The 18,738-nt window shown below is 44.4% G+C and overlaps 4 protein-coding genes across 9 annotated transcripts; 2 read left to right on the plus strand and 2 right to left on the minus strand.

The window, feature by feature from the left end:
• Positions 1–936: 936 nt before the first annotated feature.
• LOC125959750 (homocysteine S-methyltransferase-like) lies at positions 937–4,917 on the minus strand. Of its 5 annotated transcripts, XM_049692667.1 has the most exons (5): positions 4,199–4,532; positions 2,573–2,619; positions 1,928–2,489; positions 1,540–1,847; positions 937–1,472 (listed from the first exon to the last, which is right to left on the minus strand). In XM_049692667.1, the coding sequence occupies exons 3-5, from the start codon at positions 2,435–2,437 to the stop codon at positions 1,313–1,315; spliced, it is 978 nt and encodes a 325-aa protein (XP_049548624.1). In that variant the 5' UTR covers positions 2,438–2,489; positions 2,573–2,619; positions 4,199–4,532; the 3' UTR covers positions 937–1,312. The 5 variants fall into 5 exon arrangements, with proteins under 5 accessions (XP_049548624.1, XP_049548627.1, XP_049548626.1 ...); XM_049692670.1 differs by lacking the exons at positions 2,573–2,619; positions 4,199–4,532 and adding an exon at positions 4,795–4,917; XM_049692669.1 differs by lacking the exon at positions 2,573–2,619 and having other exon boundaries at positions 4,413–4,545.
• Positions 4,918–6,348: 1,431 nt separating this feature from the next.
• LOC125952472 (uncharacterized) lies at positions 6,349–7,280 on the plus strand. Its single transcript, XM_049681940.1, has 4 exons — positions 6,349–6,522; positions 6,586–6,920; positions 7,006–7,110; positions 7,180–7,280. Exons 1-4 carry the CDS (start codon positions 6,374–6,376, stop codon positions 7,272–7,274), a joined length of 684 nt encoding a protein of 227 aa, XP_049537897.1. The 5' UTR covers positions 6,349–6,373; the 3' UTR covers positions 7,275–7,280.
• An 856-nt stretch (positions 7,281–8,136) lies between these two features.
• Positions 8,137–17,173, minus strand: LOC125951680 (protein phosphatase 1L). 2 transcript variants are annotated; one of them, XR_007468788.1, is made up of 5 exons: positions 16,285–17,173; positions 15,079–15,712; positions 9,951–10,267; positions 9,129–9,878; positions 8,137–9,060 (listed from the first exon to the last, which is right to left on the minus strand). XR_007468788.1 is itself a non-coding variant. In XM_049680651.1 (4 exons), the coding sequence occupies exons 1-4, from the start codon at positions 16,668–16,670 to the stop codon at positions 9,665–9,667; spliced, it is 1,551 nt and encodes a 516-aa protein (XP_049536608.1). In that variant the 5' UTR covers positions 16,671–17,173; the 3' UTR covers positions 8,137–9,664. The 2 variants fall into 2 exon arrangements, 1 of the variants encoding a protein (XP_049536608.1); XM_049680651.1 differs by having other exon boundaries at positions 8,137–9,878.
• LOC125951681 (uncharacterized) lies at positions 14,202–15,043 on the plus strand. Its single transcript, XM_049680652.1, has 2 exons — positions 14,202–14,570; positions 14,643–15,043. The coding sequence occupies exons 1-2, from the start codon at positions 14,377–14,379 to the stop codon at positions 14,935–14,937; spliced, it is 489 nt and encodes a 162-aa protein (XP_049536609.1). The 5' UTR covers positions 14,202–14,376; the 3' UTR covers positions 14,938–15,043.
• Positions 17,174–18,738: the final 1,565 nt, after the last annotated feature.

The following is an 18,738-nucleotide window of genomic DNA, read 5'->3' on the forward strand; positions in this document are numbered from 1 at the left end:
GCCGAACTGCTGATGTACCGTGATGATACGAACACCTTGGAAAACTCGAAAACGACAACGAATATTGTGATGGCTAAAGAGGACCATAGAGGTCATGGCTACTGCAGCACGAGCGCCGGATACAGTTTGTCGTCTTTCCAAAGAATCGGAACTGTCTCCTGGTTCCTTGGAGTATAGTGAACCTGTTCAGTCAACAGTCGTCCAAGGACTACCGGTGGTTGCTGGTTCCAGGGATCGCTCTCCCAGTACATTATTCTCTCTCGGAGCTTACGGCTCAAGGACGCAAGCGCCATCCGACGCTAGACGAAGCCGTTCGGCGTGTTGGATGTCCTTGTCACGGCGTCCCAAATGGTGCCGCATTACAACCTCCTCCTGGAGGGGCATTTGTTTATAAGCATCCCGGTCCCGAACCGATCGCGATGCCAATGAGGGGAAGTAAGCTATGGCCGCCAACTTCCGAAGTCACACGTGCCCAGCTGAAGATAGTGTACTGACCGGCCCCAAGCAGGGAGCATGGCGATGTTTATGTGTGAGAGCAACCAAAATAACCATCCAACCCACTTCAAACCGTCTGGGGTCTGGTTTGAGCAATGGATGTGTATATCTTTGTTCGATATCATCGAATACATCGAAAAAACTCGTGACATATCGAGGTCGGGGTTTGTGATGACGGTCCGGACATATTGATTTTCTGTGCTCTCGTGTTCCTACTACTGTGCACCCTTACTTTTTGCTACGCTAGCCTGTAAAGTGTATAGGGTCTGAATGAACGAGACAAACGAGATTGTAAGTCATGAATTGAAGCCAGGAATGGAATGGACAAAAAAGATTATATCCTACGCTATTGGTGGCGGGGCTACAAAAAACTTTATCTGCGGTTCGTGTAACAAAATTCGAGTTTAAGATAACGAATAACAGATGTGCCATTTTCGTCCACGTGCTCCGTTAGTCCAGCCTATCATCATTAGTCTGTAGAATGGTCCAGAATCCGTGTCCAAGATTTGTGTATTCGCCTGGCGTGATGTATTCCCTTAGGAAAAGTATTTCGGATATCTTTAATGAAAACCACTTTAGACGATAAAACAGTTGGAAAAATCGTTACAATCTTCTTGGTACAACATGCATCTCTTGGTTGATAATGGCTCCCAGCGCGATTCTACGAAGTTCGAACGACACACGATGCAACATGAAATCAAATAACATCAGAATCGATACTACATAAATGGTGATTGTCGTTAATATCTAAGAATAAGTCTAGTATATAAAATTGAATAAAACTATCATAGCCAATAGGCTGGAAGTCTTTGAAGAATCATTGATGTGATTTCTCGGCGATAGTTTCCACAGCCTGCTTGATGCGCTGAATGTCTCGAGCGTAGGTTCTGCAGCATCCACCTATAAACCGCGCACCAAGCTCAACCCACTGGGGTACATAGTGCTCTAGAGGAACACAGTCTTCCTTACCCTGCCATCTGTAACGGTGCAACCATTAGTAAAGCAATCACATCACCCGTTCTTCAGTTGCGATCACGAACATACCCCTCTTCAACGGTATAGATTTCGCCCGAGTTTGGATAGACAATGAGGGGAATGCGAACCTCGGGTGCCTTCTGCTCGTTTACACTCTTAAACAGTGGCGTTACGATCTGTGGATGTACACAGTTGACACCTAGCGCCAGCAAAGTCTTGTTACGCCTTGCACGTGCCCTAGCCCAGAGTGAGTTCACTGTCTCGCTGAAGAGCTCACCATTGGCCAGGTGTAGATTGTCCTTGCATTGGAACGAGATCCAGAATCGCACGCTAGGATACTCTTCACACATCATATCAAACAGTGCTGCAGCTTCCATCTGCACAATAATGAAGCAGATAGATTAAACTGATTGCTCTCGTTTGTGCCTAGAGCTTTACTGTAATCGTGTCATTTTACCTTGCACGGAATCGTCTCAATCCCGAGCACATCGACGCCTGCCTCGACACAGGCATCGATTCTGGGTCGATGCCACTTTTGGATCGTATCTGGCGATACCGTGGTCGCATAGCTACCCGTATACTCCGATCCATCGTGTAGATGTGCTCCATACGGTCCTATCGAAGCCACCAGCAATGGTGTGGTGCGTGGTTGATTGGTGCTCACTCGTGAAGCCAGAAATCGAGTCCGGGCCATCTGCGCTACACGTACCGTCGACTTGATCAGGTTCAAACTGGCGTCTTCGTTGAGATGTAGATGCTCGCCATATCCTTCGATACTGGCCTGGTACGTATTGGTCATGATCGCTTCAGCACCTGCCTCCAGAAAGTCCAGATGCGTCCGAAACACAGCGTTTGGATTGGTAGCGTTGAACCGAGCACTCCACAGTGGATCTCCATCAATACTCTTTCCAACGTGCACCGAGAGCTGTGTGGCAAAGCCACCATCCAGAACTGTCACAGCGCTCATATTGTCTGGAGTTCGTTGATCACCACCGCACTGCTGCACATCCACAATTTAACTGCGGGCGAAATCAAATGAAGCCAGCTCTAAATACTTTACTTTTCCACGGTTATCAATCTGGTGAAGCTTTCTTTTACGGACATTCTCACGGCTAAGAGCATGGTGATAATGGGAGGAAAAGAGACACCCTATAAAGAATATTCAAAAGCAGTCAGGGTCAATAGCGAACCGGATCCAACCGACCGTAATGGTAGAACTTGAGGAAAAGTTCTATAATCACGCAGACAAATGAAACAATCTGAGAAGTTCACATGCAAGGCAACTAAGTAAGAGCAAAGTCCCAGAACAGCTGATAGGGACCCCAGCGAACACGTTGTTGGGTGATTCTAGCTATTCAGCTGTTGAGCAGCTGTCTGCTTGGTATCAGTTATTACAGCATAGCTAACGCAGCTGATCCTGAACCGTTACCGATAATAAAGGCCCTGTGGGTTCATGGAACGCAGAAGTAACTGGCACAATGCTCTTTCGCTTGGATGCAACAATCTCCTTTTGCAAAAAGGCACAAAGGTGACGGAACCTCTCAGAGATTAGAAGCCGGAATCAGTACAGAAGAAACAGTACAGATTTTTTTTTATTTCCAATGTATTAATAGTGGAGCCGATCTAGATTCTGAAGAAGCAAGTTAACACCCTTAGTGTTTCGCTTCCAATACTAAAATCCCGAAAAACTAAATAGGGTTCAACATTCTAGTTTCGCTTGTAAAAGCCTTGTAATAACTAGTTTTTATTAACTTAAGTTCTTCAAAACATGAATATAAATTTTACCAAATGGCATAAACTATGAACTCTATTTCTATTTCCAAAAAATCACTTACTCACATCTCATAACAACGTTAAATTTTTTTCTTCAAGTTGGTTCTTGCTCTAAAATGCTCTTAAAATCAATTATAACCGAGCTACAAACTATTACAAGCTAGAGGGCACCTTCTGCTTCATATATACAACACGCAATCCAGATTTAGGACAGCTGTTTTCGTTTCACTCGAAACGGGAACCCATCTCGTGCATGATCAAGGTTGAGCACATTGCCATCAGCAGCCCTCGACGACATAAACATGCTGGCCAGAACAAATGTTAAACTGATGACATAATTGATCCCGGGGAAGCTGATGCCGCTGTTGTTCAATCAATCTGTTAGGGACTGATAAGAAGCTCATAACAATAGAACACAACAAAAACAGCTGCTTCGACGATAAACAACAAATCGCGATGGGTGAACCTTGAGAACCGCATCAAACCAGTAAAGCAATTCGGGTAAAATACGCTGACAACAAATGAAACCCAACCTCACGATAACAGCAGAACTGATAAGGACGCGTAGATATAACGGTTGACGGTTGGTGGTTCGCACCGATCAATTGTTATCATTGCCTTAAATTCCTTTTCCGTCCCTTTGTTTAGCTGTGACGATCCAAGACAGCAGTCGTGTGGCTTGGATGCTGATAACGACGGCATAATGTAATCATGGACTGGAGCAACTGGTTTCACTGATTTCGAACAAAACACGCCCAAAAAAATGCCGCACTTGATAGCATTTCTTATCGCATAAAACTATATGAGTGTAGATGTACAGCTGCACGCATATCCATCCAAACGTTACAATGTAGGTCAAGGGTTTTAACTTTATACGACACCGAGCTGATTATCTTTGCCAATAGTTAGCTTGAGCCAACGATTCAACGAACTAACTATTGAGTTATTCTCTCACCTGAATTATTGAAAATTATTATCAGCTGTTTCAGATACACAACAGGTAAATAGTAAGAACTGATTTCGCTTCTGATTTCTTTCTAAACTATGCACAAAAGTAAACACACATTTCGACGCCCAAAATGGCGAACAGATAGACGATTGCGCGGCGTAGTTCACTTGTCTTGCGTTGTCTTGCGATCAGAAAGGTTACGAGACGAATGGCGGCTTACCGAAAAACAGTCACCCAACGCTGCACCGTCGATCAGTTACGATGACGCTGCTACGATACGGGGCCAAAGGCGACACTATACCCCCCGTGTGTCTCGATCACGTTGCCTACACTCACTCCCATGGGAGATCACCATACACGCGCGCGCTCGCGTAGTCATCGCAATCACACCCACACCGCAAGCAAGCGACGCGGTTTGCGCCATCATCGAGACGACCAAAACATCACCTTCAACAACAGAGGTTGCTAGGTCCGCTAAACCGAAGGGCATGAGATTGGATGTAAACAACACACTGGGCTTGGTGCGAGAAGCTACTTTGTGTTGTCCGTCCATCCATCCATCCATCCATAACCTACCTTATCGCCCTCGCACTAATCCCTACCTTCATCCACTAGTACACAGCAGCAACAGGCCGTCTCATAAACCGCGAACGGAATACAATCGTTGACACAAAGGCATACCCGGGGGGCGGCACTCGAAGCACAACACGCTCATCAACAATATAAACAGCTGGGGGTGTCGATGAACCGGCCCACCGAATACTTTTTTCTACGAGCTACAAAGCGTCTCCATCGCCATGTGTTGGTGATAGGTTTGACCACTAACCGTTGAGCCAGTGAAAGTAGTAGTCTTTGCGTCGTATCGTTTGTTTGGTGTGTTATCGCTCTGCTATGTATAGAGAAAGCATTTTGTAACAGTATTAATATTGTAGCCGCATCGGTGTGCATATGATTGACGTGTAGGTAGGAAGAAAAGTGACATTGAATATGTCGGTATTCGGTAAAAAAAAAATTATTACTTACATTATAGATGATGGTACCATTACCACGCGAACTACACGCAATCGTCAATTGCACATCATAAAGAAATTTATAAACAACAGAGTTCAAAACAAAAGTCTACCTAAATTGTAAAAATAGAAAAGCAAGGTATTCAAAAAATGATCTGATTTCTCGGAATTGAATGGAGCCAACAATTCAACAAAAATCAATTTTGTGCATTTTAAATTACAACCAAATATCCAACCAAGTAGTCGAAGTAAATAATTGAGATATGTTTTCAGTTTTTTCCCGAGCGCAATATTCAAGTTACACCACAGTTCAAGTTACACGTATATATTATATATATATATACGCAGAATATATATACACGCAGTAAATTGTTCATAGCAAAAATCGCAAACCATCGAGTTCTTCGTTGAATTACCTGATATCTGTTTGACATGTCCATGACTGCGTCCCTCATGAACAATCGTTCAATCAAATTCCAACAGTTCCATACATACACAAATAATGGAATTAGGTGCAATCAAATCAATGTGGACAATTAACGATAAAATTCCATTTGCTGCGAGTGCAGTAACAGTATGTGGTTGGCATATTATCAGATAACCATACCCTGTAACATGCCTTTATGAAAATTGACTTCTTTGTTGCCATCATGCTCACGCTAGTGATTGACAATATTCTTTATCGCTCATGACGTTAAGATAACGATTTACAATTAAATACATTGTAGCAAACACAAACCGGTGTGCAATGAACTTTCGGTCGAATTCGAAAAAATGTTGTGGCACCACATGTTGCATGTTTTCATGACATTTGATTAGCTCATGTAAAACTTTATCTTCTTAAAGCAAAAAAGGACTTTCAAATTGGTATAGGGTTGTGCAATTCGAGGACTTTTATTCTCTTAAAAGACCACGTGCACAATTTTGACGGACTCTACTTATTCGTAGGTGAACGAACATTACTGCTTCAGAACATTCGTGTGGTACTGTGTTATCAAATTAATAGCAACATGCGCACATTGCTAATATATTTATTCTGGGACTTCCGCATTATGCTTTATTCAGTGAAATAAAACATGATAGAGAATGGTAAAACATCACTGATAACAACGTGCCAGCAGCTCAAGAATACAAATCGCTTCAGTTCCGAAAAACCGAAAGATTCGTGAACATGTCTGCTCACGATTGGTGTTGTTTGATCATAGTTATGTTATTAGTTTGTGAACATTCTTGCGAATTAGAAACGGATTCAAATAAGCCCTGGGCACATGGTTTTACTTTTGAGCTATTGCAGAACCAACTTAGTGAAGTGCGCGGAAGGTTAGTTTCAAAGTAGTCCCATCGGTATTCTCACTAATGGCCACAGTTTTTTAACGATTTCAGCATATCGCAACTAGCAGATAATGTTAGCAAACAATCTCAAACAGTGGCTTTGAGAAAAGAAATAGAATTGCTGGCAGAACGACTCAAGACCATTGAACAGAGTATGCAAAGAGACAGGACCACCCTAGCCAATCAGAATGCTGATAAGCAAAGCAAACTGGAATCTCTTCAGAACATATTCACGAACCGGCTAGACGGTATGGAACCAAAATTAAATGAAAAAATGACTAGCGTCCTACAGAGTATCGACAATTACAAAGACCACCTGAAAACTCTGGAAGCAAGTGTTAGTAAGGTGGTTTTAGCAAATGAACAGCTGGATAAGAGAGTTCAAGGTAGAGCTACAAAACACTTTCTGTTGCGAGATGGCATGGATCAAATTGGTCTTATTTTCAATCTTATGTTTTGCTAAACTAATAGCATTTCAGCAGAATACCGATCAGCAAATGAAACATCTGATACAAATACTGGAACGTACAGCGTACAACAATCCTATCGAAACAACAACCAATATCTACCAAAAAGGTAAGCAGTGCTGGAAATATTAGTAATTATCAGTGAAACCAATTGAATCAACCGCATTCTCTGCAATAGTGTACAACTCCTGTGATGACGTTCCGTCCTCTGGCCTGTGGAAAATTCGTTATGGAACCCAAATTACTTCGACAACATGCTTTAAGTTTATTTAAACGACATTAATGAATAATATGAATTAATCAAATAACATATTAGACTACGAGTAAACAATAAATATAATGCTGAAAAAAACAAAAACAGTTGACTAAACAGGTGATTCCTTTTTTACTGAGTTACGAGTGTTAAAATTTAAAACAGAATCTATGCAGCAGTTTTGAAATAATGATAGCCACCAGCCTAGAAATCGAATTATTTTTAAACCACTGTTATGTTTTGAGATTCAGTGATTCCTAAGTATCAATGGACAATTTCTTGTCTTCGCTTTTATTAGATTTATGCTGTATAAGTCCGTCTTCAAATAAAATACAATCCGCTGGATATCAAAGATATCGCTTGAACTTTACCGCTTGCCGATTTTTCATCACGACTAAACAGTCACTTTATGCTGCAAGTTCATAGCACCAGATCACTATGCATAACTGAGATCTAGATCCTGTCCGAAAATAAAGAACGGCTCTTATCCGCGAACGAGAGGAGGGCCCTTCTGAGAATATTTGGTCTTGCACGTGAAAGACGGTCGAGATCGTGGATTACAACGGAAACGCTAAACAACTCTCTTGGAGCAACTGAAAACTGTTAGTCATTTGAAGCGCGTGATAAGCAGGTAAGTAACACGTTGATAACTTACTTTTGAGTGACCATGAATGCGTTATCAGCAATCCTTTTTATCACAAATCAACCGATAATGAGCTAAATTATGTACCGGTGAATGTCGTAATTGTCATCGCACCGTAATGGTCTTTTATGGCACTCGATTATACCATTTAGTGATATTAGGGTGATGTTAACGGCGTGTTTTTGCAAACATTTCGGATTGATAACCACTGTTACTTCTATTCTGGCAAACCATTCATATAGAGGATTTATAAGAGTTTTTATTAAAGATTCGTGTTCGGGCTTTGTGCTACCCATCGAGAAGGATATGTACAATTACAAAAACGGGAGCAAGAAGGCAATGCAGGTAAAGGGAACTGGTTACTTGCAAATTGGTTCAATCCAAAAATTGTGTTATTATGTGTGCGCGGGAATCGGTGCGTGTGGGGAGCTCGTTCGTAAGTGTCCCTTATAGTTGCCTGGTATCGATTATCAGTGGAAATGGTTGCCCAATAAAACAACCAACAGATCAGCTAATACAGCGATAAATCTTATCAGTTGCTTATGATTTGATCGTACAGTTGCGTGGCGCAATGATAGCTTTTATCGCCTCATTCTTTTAAACACACTGATCTTTTTTTTCTTAATGCTACTAATTTGACGGAATGGGTTCCCACGTTAACCACATCCTTTCGTCAAGCTGTCTTGTTGTGTCGATTTACGACATTTCTTATGTACCAAAATGTTCAAATTTTCGCTCAAAAATCATTCAACCACTTGTTCCCAATGAGAGATACAACACCCCGTGCGTCGAGCACGTGTACTAAGCTTTGGCACCATCTCCAACTGTAGCCACAAATCCACTCAAACACCCACCAATACGATACAACATTCCCAAAAGGTCCCTCAAGTTGAAATCTTTTAACTTCCTGTGCTGCTCAGCCAATACCGCCAATAAGCATAAGCTCGTCCGTTTTCCGTGTCTTTATGTGTCCAATTAGATTCTTCGTTCCAAAATTACCCTATCTAGTTGTAGTATCTGATTCCTTCATTTGTCATTGATGCATGTCCAATTTACTTTTTATGTTGAGCAAATGTTTCATTCCAATGCAAAGAAAAAAGGGAATCTTTATTTTGTCATTCCCAGCGATTCTGTGTAGAGCTCGTAAAAAGACATCAAATTAGCTAAAAGAGAATTAAAAAATTGTTCACATAAGAACTTTATCCGCTCTTCCAATTAAAAAAAACCTTACGTCTTTGAAAAGATTGTCTATACTACTTCCCGATCGAGCCATCTAACTAAAGATGAAAGGGCGGCACACAGTGAGAAATCTATTAAACGCTATATTAATGCCAGGGATCATTGTTTTTGCACAGTATCTCGGTTGCGTCTGTTGATAGCAGCCACAATAATGCAGAAAAACTTCACTTACTACATACTATTATAACTTGTAATTCAGATTTACTGACCAAGGGACGAACTCACAACAACAAAAGTGACGACCTAGTGGCAACACAAAACACAAAGGTTTGCTATCGCCTTCTTCTTTGGATGAATGAGATAAACTTAAATGGAAATAAAAATTACTCAGAATATAAGCTGCACTGATAGGGGGACACTATTGTCCACTAGTGTCAATCACACAGTGTAACAGGGCTATGCACGAGATCTGTGTTAACAAATAAATCAAAAGCAAAAGTTATCAAGCTGCCCTATCGCTGCCCTCTCTCTTTCTCCCACGGAGGCAAAATAATTGAACAAACTAACGTTAAGCAGTGTTGCAGGACTTCAATCACTCGACGAGCCAACCTCGTATCGACCGTTTTTCAGCACGATCACCAGCACCGTTATGTTGTCGACGGAACCACGATTATACGATTGCAACGCAATGCTCTTCGCGCCAAAGTGTGGCTCGTCGAGCCGTTCACGTACGAATGCAACCGCTTCCTCATTTGTAAACGTATCCCAGAGTCCATCCGATGCCAGGATCAAAAATTGCGGCCTAGAAAGAAAGGAGAAGGAAAGACAGACTCGTAAGGAGCATTGAAAGCATCAAGCTGATGTTTACATTTACCTATGATCGACCAGATCGAACGAAAGGACGTCCGGATCGGCGATAACCAACTTCTTCTCCTTCAGCGGATAGTCCCCAAGTGCACGAGAGGTCGCCAAAATGCCGGCTACACGCCACACGCCCTTGAACGCGATAAAACCACCGGCGTCGGCGATTCGTTTCTGTTCGCGTACCTGCTGCGGTTTGTGGTCGAACGAGAGTGGTATCGCGTTACCCTTATGATCGCACATAACACCACGCGAATCGCCGACATTCGCTACGATCAGCTTGCTACGATGAATTACCGCGATTAGGGCAGTCGTTCCGGCAAAGTCCGCCTGGTAAAGATTGCAAGGGATGAGAGAATTAAAGACAAACTTAAAAAATTGGCAATAAAATGAAAACCGTATTCCTTTACGTTGGCATAGGAGGAAGCATACAGCTGGCTACAAGCAACCCCGATTGGAAGGTCACGATAAGGATTGCCCGTGACGTCTTCGTTTCGCAGGCAAATGTAATTCGCGGCACGGCGATTGCTGTTCAGTTTGGTGTGACCTTCGCCACAGTGATCATGCCTGATCAAAGTGTTTTCCAGTGCAACTGCGCCACGTTATTTTTTCTACTATTTGCAATTTCATGGAGCGCAAGTGTTCCTATTCAAGGCGTCATCCACGATGCTTTAAGAAACGGTCCGATGCATCAAGGATACTTTAGTGGTTTCTCATTATAGTCGCCTTTTTTTATTTTATTATTGGGTGCAGAGGTGAATGGCCCGCAGACGGCCGTGACACCTGGAGGGAACGTACTTATAACAAACATAAATAAAAAGAAACAAGAAAAATATACAAACAAAATCCTATGCTAAACCGGAACTTAACGCTATGACATGGCATACAACAGTAATAGATCCGACTTCACCCTGTGAGAAGGTAAGTTAAAGTCGAGGTCCGGATAAAAGGTGTTAAAATTGCGCATAGCTGTCAGAAGAGGTTCATTGTGGCTATACAGCTGTCTACGGGTTTCTAAAGCTAGGAAATTGCCCTGCCTAGTTCCGCGTGATGGTACAATCATTTTTAGCATTGTTAATAAATCCGGCGCGTCAAGTTCATTGCAAAAAACTTTAAAGATAAACATACACTGAGCAATTTTGCGTCTGAATTCTAACGATTGTAGTCCGAGCAATAAACATCTAGTACGATAATCCAATCTAGGCAGTCTGTTCATAGGAGTAAAACGTATAGCTAGTCTGGTGAAACGTCTCTGTACTGATTCTAACTTTTTAATGTATGTGTCCACGTAGGGACACCAGAGGACAGAACCAAACTCAAGAGACGAACGCACAAAACTAATGTATAGGGTCTTAAGGCAGAAAGGGTCTCGGAACTCGCGAGCCTGCCGATAAATAAAACCTAGCGATTTGTATGCTTTTGCAACTGTGGAGTCGATATGCCGGTCAAATTTGAGTTTGTGGTCAAGAATCACTCCTAAATCACATATTTCGCTTACGCGCCTTATCTCCTTGTTATGTAGCTTATACTTATGGTGAATCGGAGCCGTGTTCCTATGGAACGTAATAACCGCACATTTAGATACGGCAACAGACATTTTGTTGACATCACACCACAGACTAAAATTGTCAAGTAGTAGTTGCAATGAGTCGCATGATGGCGTTGAGTCAATAACTCTGAAGATTTTCATGTCGTCCGCATATAATAAGCAAGAAGTCTCGGGAACTACACAGACGACGTCATTAATAAAAATAGAAAACAGTAAGGGACCAAGATTGCTACCCTGAGGGACGCCAGAAACGCTGATGAAGGATTTGGATTCGAACCCTTCTAATCGCACGCTATATTTTCTGTTGACAAGGTATGAGTAAAACCAATCAACCAGGTCGGAGGAGAGACCAAGTCTTGCCAGTTTGGCCAGGAGCAGTATATGATTAACACGATCAAAGGCTGATTGAAGGTCGGTATATATCGCGTCAATTTGCTTTCCGGCAAGGAAGGCGCTGTGGCAGGTTGACGTAAATTCCATGAGACTGGTGTCCACCGAACGACCAGGGTAGAAACCGTGTTGACGCCGAGAGATATAGGATTTGCAGCGGTGGAAGAGAGCATCACGTACAATCACTTCCAGCACTTTGGCGCAAGCGCAAAGGGATGTTATTCCACGGTAGTTATCCACCTTACATTTCTCGCCCTTTTTATGAACCGGGAACATCCATGAACTCTTCCAGACGGAAGGAAAGGTATTGCAGCTAAACGAGAGCTCGAAGAGTCGAGATAGAGGCACTGCTAGACATAGGTTGCATTTCTTCAGAACATTGGCAGGTATACCATCAGGTCCGGGATTATCGGAAGGCTTGAGTGCTGCTATGGCCCTAAGTACAGCATTGTATGATGTGTCGATATCTGAGGCACCCAAGAAGAATGCGTCGGCAGGTACGTTAGCGAGAGCTGAGACGACAGTTTGTGGGTCAATTTCTGCCGTGGAGCCAAAAAGACCAGAGAACTTCTCAGCGAAGAATTCACAAGCCTGCACCGTGGTACCTGCTAGCTGTCCGGCATACTCCAGTGTAGTCGGCAAGCGACAGGACTTCCTTTTTGAATTAACGTAACTCCAAAACTTGCGGGGATTCTTCTTAAATCCATGTTGCACACCACGTAGGTAGCGTTGTTGAAGAAACCTGTTTGTTCGACGGTACACTTTGTGGGCAGCGTGAAGGCGAAGCTTCGAACGATGTGATCTTTTGCGCCGATGAAAACGCAAGCAGGATAGATTAACGGCTTTAAGGCGACGTAGACGTGCGTTGGACCAGGGAGGCCCACTGCGCGTGATACGTCGCGGGCAGCAGCTGGACAGCAAGTTGACCATGACATCATTGAAGGCGTAGACGGCAGAGTCGACATGATTGTGCTCATAAAGAAATGACCAATCTGTACCAGCAAGCAGACGACCGAGCAGATCGTAGTTGAGGAGTTTGAAGTTCAGTGTGCAGTTCGTAGGAGCCTGACGAGGAACCCGATTATCATCCAGGACAACGGGTACATTGAGCTCGGCTTCAATCGCTGGATGGTAAGCGTCCTCTGGTACCAACGGGAACGGGGACCGTTGTATATTAGCGACATTATCAAGGAGTGGCGTACTGACTAAGATTAGATCAAGCATTACTCTGTGGCTATTCAAGCAATTGTTGATCTGAGTTAATCCAGAGAAGTGCATTTGATCCAATAGTAGGTTACAACCCTGAGTTATGCGTGAGTATTGAGTATCAATGACCGGGAATGCGCTGGGGGTTGAAGTATTGACGGCCCAGGACAGAGAGGAGTAGTTAAAGTCGCCAAAAATTAGGCAATTTGCTCTCTCGCTCATTGTATCGATCGTGGCGCACAGAGTTTCCAGTATCTCAGTTCTGTTGTTCAAATCCGGGGGCAGGTAGACGGCACCAACCATGATTGTCTGAGTCGATAGATAAACCTTAACCCATACTTGCTCAATAGTCCCGTTCGAGGGGCACGCAACAGATTGTAGATGTGATGAGACCGCGATTAGTACACCTCCACCACGTTTTTTGGCACTGTTCAAGCTGCATCTATCATAGCGATAAATTAAATAGTCTGGATTCATAAGCTGAGGAGATGGGATCGAGTCGTCAAGCCAAGTTTCCGTAAGTACGATAACATCGTGATGGCATGACATGGAACTTGTAAAGATATCGTGGCACTTTGTGCGCAAGCCTCTAACGTTTTGATAATAAACGGAGATTAAGTTTGTACGTAAACCGCGAACGTTCGGGTAGTAATCCTGTTGTCGAGTCGTGAGTTTGTTGAAATAGTGCGTAGTGTTGTTGTTTCCAGTAACGATACCGGTGTCGTGTTGTCGTATTGTGTGTTTGTTGAAATAGTGCGTAGTGTTGTTGTTGTTGTTGTTGTTGATATTGTTATTACTATTGGAACTCCGGTCACTGCCGAAAAAATCGATCAAGTGTGGCTTGGTGGGATTTAATAATCGGGTTATTGCGGTTGTTGCCACGATTATAGGTGAAGTGTTGTGGCGCATCGACAAGAGTAGAGTTAGCATTTTCTCCGTTGTTTCCGAGAGATCCGTCAGGCGTTGGGTAGGCTGCATCTGCCACGTGGGAACGAGCCACCGGGGAACGTATTGGTGAGGATGGATGCGTAGGCGCACGATCAATTTTAATAAACTCACGCACACCCAAACCAACCGGCCAGGTGCTGGCAGTGAGCGCTTTCTCGCGGCAGGCCTCAGGAATTCTCACGTATTCCTTTACGTTGGCATAGGAGGAAGCATACAGCTGGCTACAAGCAACCCCGATTGGAAGGTCACGATAAGGATTGCCCGTGACGTCTTCGTTTCGCAGGCAAATGTAATTCGCGGCACGGCGATTGCTGTTCAGTTTGGTGTGACCTTCGCCACAGTGATCATGCCTGATCAAAGTGTTTTCCAGTGCAACTGCGCCACGTTATTTTTTCTACTATTTGCAATTTCATGGAGCGCAAGTGTTCCTATTCAAGGCGTCATCCACGATGCTTTAAGAAACGGTCCGATGCATCAAGGATACTTTAGTGGTTTCGGGTTCGAATTAATCTTGAGTCGTTTGAGCGTGATTGATCAAAGGTTTGTGTTATTCCAATAGATAAGTAGCACATCAATCATAAGGAAGCACTAACCCCACCGATATGTTTGCAGTATTATGCAGCTACGAACCGATGTTCGCACACTACAAGAACGAGACCAACGTATAGCGGATAATATTACTCGACTAGAACAACGGCTAGACAATGTTGAGACCCGTTTAGACGAGACCAATGCAATCGGTTTACAGATAATCGATCAGCAAAACCGTATCAACTCTCTGTCAGCCGACCTGTTGGCCATATCTAATCGACAGGACCAGGCAGAATCTGCCATTGGTTCCTTTGGCCAGAGACACCACGGACGACCTCATCACGTTCATCACGGTCGTCGCGGTCATAACGGTTGATAATGATCACGCAATGAGTGAAGGTAGAAAATAAATGATATCCAAGTGCTTAAAAATAAATATTTTTTGTGTTTGTCGACCCCCATAAAATTTTCAATGTTTTAGCATCATGGTAGCTCACGCAGCACGTTCCTAACTTACCAATTTCCGGGCTGCTTCGACGAGATCATGATCGGCCGCCAGTACCTCGTCGGTGATGATTTTACCGAAATTTATACTCCCATTCTGCACGTAACATCGAGCTTCGTAGGTTTTCGGTTTCGCTTCCGGTACAGCAGTGGTCGCACCGGTGCCATTAAGCAGATTCTTCTTCAGTTGCTGCCGTGCAGGCGAAGCATTGCCCATGTACTTGCTGAGCAGATCGTTCTCCAGCTGTTGATTGCTGTTGGCTCCACCGGCACCGCCTACTCCGATCGCATCTTCCGTTTTTGACTTGCGGAAGCTCTGCCTGCGCTGAACACCATCGGAAGCGGTGGTCGACGGTACCGGAGCATTGTGGTGGTTCACCTTGTGACGCTCATTCTCTTCCTCTTTGTCCATCGTGTCGGATTCTGCTTTCTTTTGCTTTCGATTGTCTTTCTCGTCACAATCACCACTCCTGGACCCTTCCATTGGCGGCCGACCATCGGCGATGGCCGAGGATTGAGCCAGCTTGTCGTGGATGTTCCTGACCAGCACGTTCTTTGCATACTCAGCCGCATATTCTCCGCCGTGTCCATCGAAGATCGCAAATAGAGAGATGCCGCTATTGTTGATGTTCTCACTAATAACGAACCTACAGAATAGATCAAGCGTACAAAGATAAGTGACATGACGTCATAAAACTGCACTACTCGTCGGAAAAAAACAGCAGACAAGGGAAAACAAAGGCAGAATGGAGGATGGACTCTGCAGGTATGGCATTTCCGGCTACGCATCGGAGATACAGCCACATTAACGGGAAGTTATTTGGGTCAGCATGCTAAAAGAACCATGATTTGCGATCAGTCCAAGGAAGAATGTGAATGAATTGCAGTAATTTACAAAGAAAGGCTTATCAACACGCTGGTTCACAATCGTGAGCAATGCAAATGATTTTCGATTTCGTAAAGAGCGACGCCAGTGCGTCCGCGCTAATGCGTGACCCAGTTGGGTTGCAGTAGGACGGAAAAAGCGCCGCGCAAACACACACCCGCCTTGGTTTTATCTAAAAATAAACAATATGTTGCAAACAAGTGGAACGATAACCGGTTAGGATGGATGATTCGGGCCGATTGCAGGTCGCTTCCCTTGCCGCCTTTCGTTATCACTGAGTGTCTTATTGATTCGCCTGAGCAGATGCGATTAGCGGTGCCGCCGGTCCCTTACCTATCCTCCATCTTTGCACGGCGACCTTGAACGGCGTACACGGCACTTCCGGAGGTCCGTTCGTCCCAGCTGTGCTTCTCGGCGGCGGACGCAAGCAGAGCCAGCTTGCCCGATCGGCCCTTGCCGCCCAGACCGAGCGAGCTGCTGATGCGCCCGATGAACCCACGGCTCCATACTTCGGCCGCTTGTAGGTAGAGGACGAAGAGACAGATCAGCAGGCCGGCGATCAGCACCTCCGGCTTCAGCAGATACACCCGCATCACCTTCCACGCGTAGCTGAGCGAGCTGTTGAACGGCGTAACGCCCACGGCGAACTTCGAGAGCAGCTTCATGTGCGACTTGGACAGTGTCTGGTATAATATCTTATCTTCCAGCTCGTCCTCCATACCCCTTCCTCCGAGCCCGCAACAGGATTGCCTAAGGCGGCTCCGCCAACCGCCCCGACCACTCCGATACCGATGTTGGACACGCAGCAGAAACTGCAGACCAAAAAAAATAAGTGCGCGCCGTGACGTCGTCGGGTCTTACGTGACGCAGAATACGGTTACGGCTTTCCTGCCGCTTCTGGCCCGCAATTTATAGGGCCATTTTTTCGAACCAGCTGCACGGAATTCCCAAGAATTTCCAAGGATTCCCGAACGAGCGAAAACGCACTTTCAATTTCTTGATTAAAACAAAACTAACTTTGGACACAAAACCTTCTTTGAGGGTGATTCGAATCACACTTTTCCGGACTACTTTTTCAACGGGAATGAAGGCGGGAGTTGCTAATGATGCTTATTTACTCTTATCTCCACGAAATCATCATGAAAATCATGAAAACTGCACAAAAATGTTAAAAAATTCTACTTTTTTACAGCAACTCGAGTTTCTAACCTCAAAGCCAAAACAACAGCACAGTGTTGTAGTCCATTTTTCCCTTCAAATTTTGATTTTTGAAGAAAATTTTGCATTTTTTAAGCACAATGCTCTTGTTTTCTCGACCATCACTGTCAAACTCGTGATCCCCGCAAACCACCCCACCAACCAAATTGAGTGATTTGAAGGAAAAAAAGTTAGCAGAATCTCCAACATCTGAGAAAAGCTCTGATGCTCTGAAAAGCTAACAAACTCGATTGTCTGCGGCGATTGATCAATACGTGATCTATCTGGTTGGAAGTGGCTCCATTTGAGGATACCCACGTTGCTTTGTGGATATCCCTTCGCGCAAATTTGGTACTTCCGATCACCAGGTCGTTCGCGATTGCGAAGTTGATCAACCTGCTACCGTTATCATTGCTGTGCTCGTGTAGACTGTGACATCCAGTGTATTGGCGGCACACTGAGTCCCTACCGATTTTGGCGTTAAAGTCCCCAAGAATGATTTTGACGTCATACTTGGGGCATTGGTCGATAGCCCTGAGGAGGCGGCCGTAGTACAGGTCGGTAAAAGACTGAAAAAGACCGAATTCGAACGTGACGAGAGGCGGAGCAAGTGGTTGTGTCGTGCCACAAAGAAACCGGTCCCGAGAGCGAGATGGAGCTATCAAGGACAACTGCACCTGCTGCAGAGGCCTGACCTTTCAACTCGACGCGTTCCTCTCTGCAGCATGCGTACTCCGCGTGTTATCACGCACCACCCACACACAAACACATATATTGTCGTGCAATTCAACCGGAACTGAGGATTCGATTAATACAGCTCGTTCGTTTAGTCTGGGATGATCGAGGATGGTCCTGAGGAGAAACCGCGGAGGTGGGATCTGGGAGGACAAGGATGGCACGCACACCAATAATCCTTTTACTCGCTATGAGCAGCACACCCTTTTTCGGGAGGGAATCGGGACGTCGCGGCGTCTGCTGCCGCAGGACACGCCATCGGTTGATTATTTGAATGAGACTTACAGGATTTGAAACGGCACACTTCAACTGATAAGAGATATCTCCGCGCGAACGCTGTTTGAAACGATCCCGGCCCGACTACTACAAACGCGTCCGTCCGCGTGAGCCGTTCTTGGAAAAATAACAACAAAAAATGCCCCGCGAGAAGACACACACACACAATCAAACAGACAACAAACACTTACACAGAAGAGTTCATTCGAGTACATCCGTTTTCGCTCAGACTTTTTCAAATTTTCGCCACATTTTCAAATTGTTTGAGTACTTTTTCTGAGCTCGGCCAACCGAAGACGGTGCCTTGCCGATTTCGCGCGACAAGGCACAGAATCTGGCGCCGGTACTCGCGTACCTCGCCAGGTAATTACACTAATATTGAAGTAGTTTGTCGCATAAAATGGTAAAAAACTTGGGGTAGATCATGGACAAGAAAACAAGCCACCCAAAAATGTAAACACAAACCGCAAAGGGTATGTCGGCCAGCTAACTATTTGTCACGTTAAGTTGTGATTAGGCTTGTGATTACGATCTTTACGCTCTGCGGCACGCCCAATACATGCAATGTTAACTTATGAT

This window comes from Anopheles darlingi, chromosome 2 (genome assembly GCF_943734745.1).
Source record: "Anopheles darlingi chromosome 2, idAnoDarlMG_H_01, whole genome shotgun sequence".
Lineage (NCBI taxonomy): Eukaryota > Metazoa > Arthropoda > Insecta > Diptera > Culicidae > Anopheles > Anopheles darlingi.

Excerpts from the sequence above, each read along its gene's own strand:
- LOC125959750 (XM_049692670.1), bottom strand. The coding sequence starts at position 2,437 with ATGAGCGCTGTGACAGTTCTGGATGGTGGCTTTGCCACACAGCTCTCG. Across the intron at positions 1,848-1,927 it reads TTGAGACGATTCCGTGCAAG|ATGGAAGCTGCAGCACTGTT; the intron begins GTAAAATGACAC and ends ATTATTGTGCAG. Across the intron at positions 1,473-1,539 it reads ATCTATACCGTTGAAGAGGG|ATGGCAGGGTAAGGAAGACT; the intron begins GTATGTTCGTGA and ends GCACCGTTACAG.
- LOC125952472 (XM_049681940.1), top strand. The coding sequence starts at position 6,374 with ATGTCTGCTCACGATTGGTGTTGTTTGATCATAGTTATGTTATTAGTT. Across the intron at positions 6,523-6,585 it reads CTTAGTGAAGTGCGCGGAAG|CATATCGCAACTAGCAGATA; the intron begins GTTAGTTTCAAA and ends TAACGATTTCAG. Across the intron at positions 7,111-7,179 it reads AACCAATATCTACCAAAAAG|TGTACAACTCCTGTGATGAC; the intron begins GTAAGCAGTGCT and ends TCTCTGCAATAG.
- LOC125951681 (XM_049680652.1), top strand. The coding sequence starts at position 14,377 with ATGCCTGATCAAAGTGTTTTCCAGTGCAACTGCGCCACGTTATTTTTT. Across the intron at positions 14,571-14,642 it reads TTGAGCGTGATTGATCAAAG|TATTATGCAGCTACGAACCG; the intron begins GTTTGTGTTATT and ends ATATGTTTGCAG.
- LOC125951680 (XM_049680651.1), bottom strand. The coding sequence starts at position 16,670 with ATGGAGGACGAGCTGGAAGATAAGATATTATACCAGACACTGTCCAAG. Across the intron at positions 10,268-15,078 it reads TCGAAGCAGCCCGGAAATTG|GCGGACTTTGCCGGAACGAC; the intron begins GTAAGTTAGGAA and ends AATCTTTACCAG. Across the intron at positions 9,879-9,950 it reads TTCGATCTGGTCGATCATAG|GCCGCAATTTTTGATCCTGG; the intron begins GTAAATGTAAAC and ends CTTTCTTTCTAG.